This window comes from Gracilinanus agilis, chromosome 1, assembly GCF_016433145.1.
Source record: "Gracilinanus agilis isolate LMUSP501 chromosome 1, AgileGrace, whole genome shotgun sequence".
Classification (NCBI taxonomy): Eukaryota; Metazoa; Chordata; class Mammalia; order Didelphimorphia; family Didelphidae; genus Gracilinanus; species Gracilinanus agilis.
Window position 1 is genome coordinate 136,270,345 of NC_058130.1, and position 10,093 is coordinate 136,280,437.

Here is a 10,093-nt window from a genome sequence, read left to right on the forward strand (position 1 = left end):
GAGCGGCTCATATGCTGTGTGAGGGTTGCAATTTGGGCACTCGGTCCCTAAAAGGTTTGCCATCACCATCCTAGAGGTTAAGTGAAGCTCCCCACCCTCAACCTTATCTGCTTCAACCATTTCTCCCTCTCCAAATACCGGCCTCTGGTCCCACTGCCCTGGGTTCACCTTGTAGTGTCCGTCCCTCAGGCTCTCCAGGGGCAACCCTTGCCCTTCTGCATGGAAAAAGTCCACTAATGCCTAAGAAGAGGGGAGGCATGAATTGGAGAGGTTGTTACTTCTTGGGGGCTAGGCCCAAGTGCACATTACCTCCTCCCTAACCCATCACATGAGGCTCCAGACATTCAGGCCAGGCCCCTTGGCAAAGGCTCTAATGAGACTCTCACAACCATGTCTGTCCCCAGGACCTCACTTTAAGCTTTACCATGGATGGAAGAGGCTTGGACTTCAGTTTGGGCCAGCAGCGTCTCTCTAAGAGGTGACTGCCATCTGGTACACCCCGCAGTGGTGCATACTGCCCCAGCTGCCTCCATCTGCTCCTGAAGCCAGGCACAAGCCTGCTCTCCTTCCTTTGGCCAGGGGCCTCTTTCCTTAGCTACAGTCCAATAGTTCTCACTCATGAGCCTTGGGCTCCTTTGAAATACTCAGATCAATCCTTAGAAAATTTAGGATGAATCCTTAAATCATTACCCTGTGATAGCTCACATCCCCAGGACCAAAGTAGGCAATGAGGACACCCCCTCAATACCAACCCACCTGGCTTACCTCCAACGTATAGTAAAACCTCCTGTAGAACTCAGCAGAGACGTCTCTGTTGGCCCCCAGAGCCTGAAGAATAACCTGAAGCAGCAGATCCCAGAGAGCTTCCAGCACCCTGGACAGGAGAAGGGGGACTGGGCTAAGTATTCTGACCGACATGAAAGGAGCTGGGGGCTGAGGAGATAGGCATGCCCACCCGGGCTGGCCTCTGGCAGGTGGGGCTCCCCTGAGGAGAAGCAGGGGCGCGGGAGGAGGACGGCCATAGTCATCTCCCTAGCTGGGGAGAGCATTGGGTAGAGATAACGAGAGAAGAAGGGACCGGGATGGTCTGTTTCATTAGCCTATCAAAGTCCTTCAGTTCCTTGGCATTTCCTTAAGCAGCCCTCTTAACACCTTCCCGGCCCCCAGCACCTCGTGGACTCTGGGTATCCCCAAATGACACCCCACACCATCACATCTTTCTGGCCAGGGTACCCTGTCTCCCACAGCAAGGTCCTGCCAAGGGTGAGATATCTAAAATTACAGCTGGGCAGGGACTAAATCACAAGATCACACATTAAGCCTAGAAGGGCTTTAGAAGCCTTCTAGTCAGTCAAGTCAAATATTTACTAAGCACCTACCAGGTGCCAGAACTGAGCCCTGAGGACACAAAGAAAGGGCCCTACTCTCAAGGAGCTAGGAGTCCCAACCCCCTCATTTTACAGAGATTCCCCAACGTCTCCTCCAGCCCTATGTGGACCCACAACCCCAGAAGTACCTGCAGAGATTTTCCTTCACCAGAGAATCACTGAGAAGAATCAGCTTGTCATCCAGATATTTCATGAGAGGGGCTACAGCCTGGGGAGAGGGGCAGAGGGAGAACAGGAATCCTCAGGGAGTCATCCTCTTTAGGGGTTTTTATTTCCCTACCCTAGCATGATTCCTCCAGCTCACCCTCTCCGTGTAGGGCACATATGATTCTTGTTTTCTTAGGCCTGATGCCTGATTTCTAATTCCATTAGTCCCTACTTCCCCTTCTGGAAAGACCACTGGAATTGAAGTCAGGAGACCCAGATCCAACGCTTATTATCCATGCGAACATGAACAAATCAAATCACTCCCCTTCTTGCAAGTTTAGTTTTCCTATCTGTAAAAGGGGGGTACTATTTTCACTATCTCCCTCACAGGGCTGTTATGCAGAAAGATGATTTGAGCCTCAAAACACCGTAGACTCATGAGTGATTGTTTTTCTGTTAGCCCCTATTTGAGGCAGCTAGGTGTTGTGGGGGATAGAGAAAATCCTGCCTCAGACACTTCTTAGCTGAATAACCCTGGGCAAGTCACAACTTTTATTTGCCACAATTTCCATTGATTCCCTTGATACTCTTGATCTTTTGTTCTTCCAGATAACTTTAAAAATTTTTTTAGCTCTATAAAATAATTTTTGGGCAGTTTGATTGGTATAGCACTGAATAAGTAGGTTAGGTTACATTGTCATTTTTATTATATTTGCTTGGTCTATCTATGAGCAATGAATATTTTTCCAATTGTTTAGATCTGACTTTGTGTTTGTAATTAAGTTTATACAGTGCCTGGTTTGTCTTGATGAGTAGATTCCTAAATATTTTATATTATCTATCATTAATTTATTTTTTAAATTCAGTAAACATTTATTAAGAAATTGTGCTCAATGTCAGATCTAAAGAGAAAAAGCAGCTCCTAATCTCAAGAAGTCTAGAGCCTACTGCAATACAGAACAAATTAGTAAATAAAGATAAATCTATCATTAAATAAATGGATTTTTTTTCTATCTTTTGCTTCTGGGTTTTGTTAGTAAAGTAAAAATGCTGTTTATGATTTATGTGGGTTTGTTTTATATCCTGCAACTTTGTTAAAGTTGTTAATTATTTCAACTATTTTTCTAGTTGATTCTCTATTATTTCCTGAGTATACCATCACCTCATCTGCAAAGAGTGATGATTTTGTTCCTTCACTGCCTATTCTGATTCCTTTAATTTCTTTTTCTTTTATTGCTACAGCTAGCATTTCTAGTATAATGAATAATAGCAGTGACAGTTGGGTATTCTTGCCTCCATCCTGATCTTGTTGGGAAGATTTCTGGGTTGTTCCCAGGATAGATAATGTTTGCTGATGGTTCTAGATAGATACTACCAGCCATTTTAAGAAAAGTTCTATTTATTCCTCTGCTCCCTAATGTTTCTAATAGGAATGGGTATAATATTTTGTCAAAAGCTGTTTCTGCATCTGTTGAAATAATCGCGATTTCTGTTGGTTTTGTTATAGATATGGTCAGTTTTGCTGCTAGTTCTAATATTGAAGCAGCCTCAAATTCCTGTTATAAAACCCACTTGGTCATGGTGAATGATCCTTGTGATACATACATTGCTAGTATTTTATTAAAATTCAATATTCATTGGGGAAATTGGTCTATAATTTTTTTTCTGTTTTTGCTCTCCCTGGTTTAGATTTTGGCACCATACTTGTGTCATAAAAGGAATTTGGTAGGACTCCTTCTTGGCCTGTTTTTCTAAATGATTTACATAGTAGTGGGATTAATTGTTTTTTGGTAGAATTCACTTGTGAATCCATCTGGCCCTTGGAGAATTCATGGATGGTTTGTTCAATTTCTTTTTTCTAAAATGAGATTATTTAAGTATTCTGTTTCCTCTTCTGTTAATCCAGGAAGTTTATGTTTTTTGTAAATCACCTAAATGATCAAATTAGAAACTACCTCAGTTTCCTCAACTGTAAAGTGGGAAAAATAACAGCAGCTTCCTCAAAGGGTTAATGTGAGGATCAAATGAGATAATATTTATAAAGCACTTAGCACGGCGCCTAGTAGGCACTTCATGCTCATTCCATTCCATTTCCCTGGACCACAGAGTGGGGTGCAAGCCACCTGGGGGAGCCTTGGGTATTCGGGCACTCACCTCTTCATTCTGGATCGAGTCTGGTGACAGGCTGATATGCTGAACATACTTCTTAATGTCTCCTACCATCTAGGGGAAAGAGTTGGGGACAATGAGAAAATAAGTGAAAGAGGAGGCCCCCAAGGGGAGGAAACAAAGGCCTCCTGGGGATGGGAGCATCTTATGGGCGCAGCATGCCCTGCTCCCAACCCTTGCCCCAGTCAGCCCAGTTGGCACAGTCCCACCTTGGCTGTCAGGTGTGCGATCATGTTCCGGGCCTCTCTCTGAAGGTCCTCATCCATAGCCAGCAGTCGGTTCTTCAGGGCTCTGGGGAGGCCCCCCGGAGACCCTCCCCCTGGCTCTGGCCACTCCAGGCTCCGAAGCACCTGCCCCGTGGCTTTTCGAACGTGTTCCACATTGTTCAGGGCGATGCAAAGCTGAGAGAGGAAAGGAGGAGGGGGCAGATGACTGGGACCGTCCTCAGGCTCTGGTTAGGGGAGGCAGACCATTCCCTGAAAGCCTAGGGGCTTTGTTTTGTGGCTTCACCTCCCCCCCCCCGTACACCCCATTCCCCTCACCCATCTGTACCCCAACGGGCTCACCGGCTCACTCACTGCTTCACCGAGGGCCAGAGGCCGGGCGTCCACCTTCTTCCGAAGCAGCTCTGGATAGTAGAGAGCAGCCTCACAGATATCCTAAGGAAGAGAAGAAATAAGCCTTCCTTCTCTTCTTCAGGCCTAGAGCTCCCCCCAAATAAGGCTGTACCTCCCCTCCTCCCCCTTGTTCCTGGCTCTCCTAGGGCAGGGCCCTCTCCCCCTGGAGAATCTCCAGGCAAGTCTATCTAGTCTCCTCATCCTCCCATTCTGGGCTTCACCTCAGTGAGCTGAGTCACCAAGTCCAGGGCCTCAGCAGATTCTGGCCAGGCCAGCTGGGCCCAGAGCTCCTGGGTCTGCGAGAAGCAAAGGGTGGCATCAGCGGCTGAGCTGCTGTGTTTGGAGCTGGGGTCCATGGGCTCCAGCTGTGGGGGTGGGGGGGAAGGAATGAGACAGAAACAAAACAGCATCACGGACTGGCGCTTCTCCTCTGGGGTAGACCCTCCTCCGGGCATTCATGGCATCACAGACTTAGAACTTGAAGGGACCTTAGAGGTCAACTCATTCAATCCCCTCATTTTACAGAGAAGGAAAATGAGATTTAAATCAATTAAGTGACTTGCCCAAGGTCCAGTATCCAGTGGTCTTTCATCTGTACCACATTGGCTCTGGATTTCCCCCAAACCTAACCACCACCCCCTCCCCAATCAGCCTTGGGAAGAAGCAACTGAGCTTCTCTCACATTCCTCCTAGGGCTAGAAGCTAGAGGGACCAATTATACTGCCCCCTTCCAATAGATTGGACCCCCTTAGTTGGGGGATGAGGGGTGAAGAGGTCAAGAGTCTGTAGCTCTTCCCACCAGGCAAGAGATAAGGCAACTGGACCACAGAGAGCCCAGCCTCGCCACCCACCTTGTCCATATCTACAGCTCTCTGGAGTCGCTGACGAGTCTTGTCACGAAGTGTTTGCAGCCACAGGCGGATGGCTGGAAAGAACTGAGTGTGGAAACCTGGCAGCGCTAGGGCAGGGCTGTCCCTAGCAGGGAGGAGAAGAGGCTAAAGGGTTGTGGTCTTGAATCCCTTCTCCCTCCCGCCTCAATCTCCCATGAGTAAATTGTGAAGTGATAAGAAGACTTCCTTTGTTTGTTTGGGTTTTTTTGCCCCCTCATCATTCAAGATGAAACTTGGCAGCTAGAATGGAGTCTGGGGTGGGAGAGGTTATTTGTGATGACCTAAATCAAGGAAGACTTCCCAGAGGAAGGTATAGAGGTCTTGGTTCCAGTATGAAGTTTGAGGGGTGCATTGAAGGGATGGTCTAAAGCAATGGTTCCCAAACTTTTTTGCCTACTGCCCCCTTTCCCCTTGCTAATATTTAATAGCAAATATTAATTGCTATTAAAATTTTAAATTTTAATAGCAATTAATAGGAAAGATAAATGCACCTGTGGCCATCACCACTCCCTGGATCACTGCAGCACCCACTAGGGGGCGGTGGCACCCACTTTGGGAATCACTGGTCTAAAGGGATTCATTCAAGAAGGGGAGGAAGAGGAGTCTGGAAGGTGGAAAACATCTAGGCTTGGTCACAGAGGGTGAGAGAGAACCTCTGAGGGAGTCTGGAACATGAAGAATATAAGCCTGAGGGTAGTAGCAGAGCCCTTTTTAGCTACCTTGCCTTCCTGAAGCAGGGCCTAGCCCCAAACCTTTCCCCATCCTCTGGAGGCTTATAATAGGTCATTAGAATTGGAAGAAAACTTAATTTATCAGGGAGAAAGGAGAATAAAAGCTTGTATTTCTTCCACTGCTTACTGCCTACAGAACGCTTTCCTTACAACACCCTATGAGGTGGGGTTGCAAGAGTTTATAGAATACTAGAATTGCAGAGAGACAAGAATCCACTCACTTGGTGGGGAGGTAGACTCTGAGGCGCTGGATCTCTGCTAGGGTGATATAGAGCTCAAAGAGGCCTGGGGCACTGCCCAACTCCAGCCCAGCACTCAGCTCCTCCACCGGAGCCTGGACTTCTTCAGCGACCTGCTCCACAGAGGGCACGGTCAACAACATACAATACACAACAATATACAACAATTATACATATATATATGTATATATATATATATATATATGTATTTTTTTTAACTACTACCTTGCTTCAGGTACCAAGGAGAGAGGAGCAGAGAAGGGGAAAGGAAGAGGAGAGAGATGGAAGAGAGAGGGAAGGAAAACCAATAGAAATGATGAGGAGGAAAGAAGAGAGAAAGAGCCAGAGAGAAAAGAGCAGGGGAGAGGGGTGGAGAAGAGAGACAAGAGAGAGAAGAAATAGAAGAGGGAAGGAAGAAAGGATCCTGGACAGAGAGAAGCAAAAGACCAAGAAGAGGCAGACCAGGGGATGAGGAGAGAGAAGATGCTACCCACTTTCTGAACCTTTGAATGTACCTACGAGATAAATTGGCCCAACAGTATCCATCACACTCCTCAGGTACTTTCATGAAAGTTTCTAAGTGGCCAATCATCTCCCTTCATTCATTTAAAATAAGATTCAATTTACATGCAGTTTTTCAAGACTGTGTCTATTGTGTAAGACGAGGCTCCACCATTCTGGAAGATGGTTTCCCTGTTCCCAGTGAACTAAGGCAGAACAAGGAACCTTCGTGACCTCCTCATCCCCTTTCTTTCCAGACCTACGTCTGAGGAAGGCAGGAGAAGACAAAGGACCCTCGTTGCTCCCTCCTCCAGAAGGTGGGAATTAGGGATCCAAATTCTCTCAGAGGTGCCCCCAAAGACCGGATCTTAGAATGAAGTATTCCACAGGAGGTTCCTCACCATCTTCTCCAGCTGCCTATAGGTGATGCCAAACAAATCAACCTTCACGATGCTGTAGAGGGAAAGATGGCCCAGACTGAGACAGGAAGAAAAAGCCTAGGTGTCCTGCCGCTCAGCCCTGTGGTACCCTGATGATGATGGTGATAGTAGAGGCATCGTATCTCTTCCTTCTTCATGCAAGAGTCATGATTGGGGAGACCCTTAGCTGCTTTTCCTGACTTCTGGGGATAAACTCTGGGACTCCCCCAGCCTCAGCAGAGCAGGGACCCCAAAATTCCAGTACTGGTTTTGCCACCCACTTGCCATTGTGACCTTGCAAGTCCTGGAATCACAGAGCCTTAGAGATCATCTATTCCAACCCCGGCCTTTGACAGGCAGCGTGTCTGCCATTTATATAATGTATGATTAAGATCCTCAAAAACACTTTCCACAGTTGTGATAGACTGAGTCACTCTCATCAATGCAATGATCCAGGACAATTCTGAGGGACTTAAGACAAAGAATGCCGTCCGCCTCTGGAGAAGGAACTATTGGGGTCAGAATGCAGATCAAGCATATGATTTTCCACTTGTTTATTTGGGTTTATGATTTGGGGTTTTGGTTTTATAAGATTACTCACTTATAAAAATGAACAGTATAGAAATAGGTTTTGCATGATAATGCATGTATAACCCAGATCGAATCACCTGCCAGCACCAGGAGTGGGAAGAGAAGGAAGGGAGGGAGATAAGTTTAATCATATAACCTAGGAAAACTGTGTGGAAATTTGTTATTAATGTGTAATTGATAAAAAAACAAAAATTTTAAAAAATGAGAGGGAAAAAAGAACCCTTTCCATACATTCTTTCACAGTAACCCTGTGAATTAGCTACTTTTAAGAATTATTACTTTGGAACCGACACTTAGTATCAATTCTAAGACCAAAGGTAAGGGGGTTTTTTTGGTTCCATTTTAGAAGAGAAAACAGGCTGGGGTAGATGTGGTGACTTGCCCAAGGTCCCACCTAGAGGAAGTGGCAAAACCAGGACTTGAAGCTGGGTCTTCTCACTCCAAACCCAGCAGTCTTCCTGCTGGCAAACATGGTTTATGACCCTTCCCTGTCTGGGCTTCAGTCTTTTCTTCCACAAAAGAGGGATAATCCTTTCTGCCCCATCTCCCAGGAGGAGGGTCTATGAGGATCGAATGAGAACGGAGAGGAAAGTGTGCCCGCGTGCCCTCTCTGCTTGTTCCTCCCCGGGGGGCTCCTCTCCACTCCCCGGCGTCCCCACCCCACCTCCTCACCTGACGAAGAGCTTCCCATAGACGCTGTGACTGGCCTGCAAGTCGTCGTACACGGCATCTGCCAGGCTGATAAGTCCAGGGAGACATTCCAGCCCAGGCTGCAGTCAGAGGTCATTGTCATTGCCCGTGACGGAGCCCAGGACACAGATGCACACACACACACACACACACACACACACACACACACGCAGAAATATGTCCACACATGGGTACAAGCATTTGCTCTTGCACACCCCTGGAGAAGGGCACCACCCGTGGCTCTTGGGGCTCGTCTTTAAGAAGTGACCCTCGTCCCCAGGCCCCAGACGGAGGGCTCTACCTTTCCCAGGGGGCTCCGGCTTCTCTGGAGTCTTTCATACCAGTCTTGAGTTCCTTTCTGAAACAGAAACCAGGAGGGGGCTTCAGAGTGACAGAGCCCTAGAAGGGAGGTCATTGGGGTGTCTAGGCTCAGCTCAGTGGACTCGTCTAAGAGCGTGAGCAGCTTGTGGGAAAAGTCCTGCTGCTCCTTCGTTTTAGGATGCCGCGTGTGCAGAACGAGGATGGCGTTACTAGGGCTTTGTCTCAGGGTACCGCTCTGGAGGGCTGGCAAAAACGTGGCACGTGCTCTTCTGGCAGAATAGAAGTCACTCTGGGAAACAGTTTTTCCTCCCACTCAACTCAATTTGTCTTCATTACCTCTTATTTATTTTTTTCACTACAGTTTTCAAGCTGAGGGTGCTTTCATGCTGTTTGCCCCGGGGGTTGAATTTTGCTAATTATCCCAAGTATGAAAACGGCTCCTTTGAGTTCTGAGTGTACACTGAAACATTAATGAGGCTGGAGGGTCTGGGCTCGAGCATCCCTTGAGAAATCGAGGGGCACATTAGAGAAGGGGAGGATCTGGGAAACTGAGCTGGATATGCAGGAGCTCCTGGCCCTGATTCAGCTGGCCCAGCTGCTCCTGGAGAAGGGGAAACCACCTTAGGGCCCTTTGGAGGCTGGGAGGACCTGGGAGCAGGTAGAAACCAGAATCCCTGTTGGGAGGAGGGGATGTGGGAGAGATAAAGGAGGAGAAGATGGGAAGAGAGAAGAGAATTGTCACCAGCTAGGGGTCATGGGTCAGATTTACCTTCAGGGCTGTGGCAATGTCCACATGTAGTTCATTCTGGAAGGGGCAGACCATGCGGAAGGGCTGGAGACTGTGAATCTGACTAAGACACCTAGTGTTGGAAAAAGACAGAGGGGGAAGGCCTTCACCTACCCACCTACCTACCTCCCAGAATGAAAAATGAAGTTTAAAAAAAAAATTCTTCTACATAATCTAGCCATCCAAAACGGGCTCAGCAGAACTCTTGAAACTGGGACAATCAGTTCTGGATAGTCCAGAATCTTCCCACTCTTTCTCAGTACCCCATCCCTTCGCTGAGACCTCATCACCTCGGTAACCCCCCACTCGTCCTCTTCCAGAATCCTAAATCTCTCCATGAGCCAATATCCCTTTCACTGAGCTCCCTTCCTCCTCAGTGAGCCCTCACCCATCTAGGTCATTATTTCACTGGGCCCCCTTATCCCTCTCATTCAAGGTTATTTTTTTCTTTCTTTTCTTCCTTTACCTTCTTCCTTCCTTCCTTCCTTCTTTCCTTCCTTCTTTCCTTCCTTTCTTCCTTCCTCCCTCCCTCCCTTCCTTCCTTCCTTCCTTCCTTCCTTCCTTCCTTCCTTCCTTCCTTCCTTCCTTCCTTCCTTCCTTCCT

At 47.4% G+C, this 10,093-nt stretch overlaps 1 protein-coding gene across 1 annotated transcript in view; it reads right to left on the reverse strand.

The window, feature by feature from the left end:
• Window positions 1-10,093, reverse strand: part of BAIAP3 (BAI1 associated protein 3) — a 36,580-nt gene that overhangs the window by 1,654 nt on the left and 24,833 nt on the right. The window contains exons 16-28 of the mRNA XM_044677532.1: window positions 9,473-9,563; window positions 8,684-8,740; window positions 8,365-8,462; window positions 7,084-7,135; window positions 6,164-6,294; window positions 5,173-5,296; window positions 4,543-4,686; window positions 4,271-4,363; window positions 3,914-4,105; window positions 3,690-3,758; window positions 1,517-1,596; window positions 766-874; window positions 169-240 (exon numbers count right to left, since the gene is read on the reverse strand). Coding sequence (XP_044533467.1) covers window positions 169-240; window positions 766-874; window positions 1,517-1,596; window positions 3,690-3,758; window positions 3,914-4,105; window positions 4,271-4,363; window positions 4,543-4,686; window positions 5,173-5,296; window positions 6,164-6,294; window positions 7,084-7,135; window positions 8,365-8,462; window positions 8,684-8,740; window positions 9,473-9,563 — 1,312 coding nt within the window. The remainder of the gene's footprint in view (window positions 1-168; window positions 241-765; window positions 875-1,516; window positions 1,597-3,689; window positions 3,759-3,913; window positions 4,106-4,270; window positions 4,364-4,542; window positions 4,687-5,172; window positions 5,297-6,163; window positions 6,295-7,083; window positions 7,136-8,364; window positions 8,463-8,683; window positions 8,741-9,472; window positions 9,564-10,093) is intronic.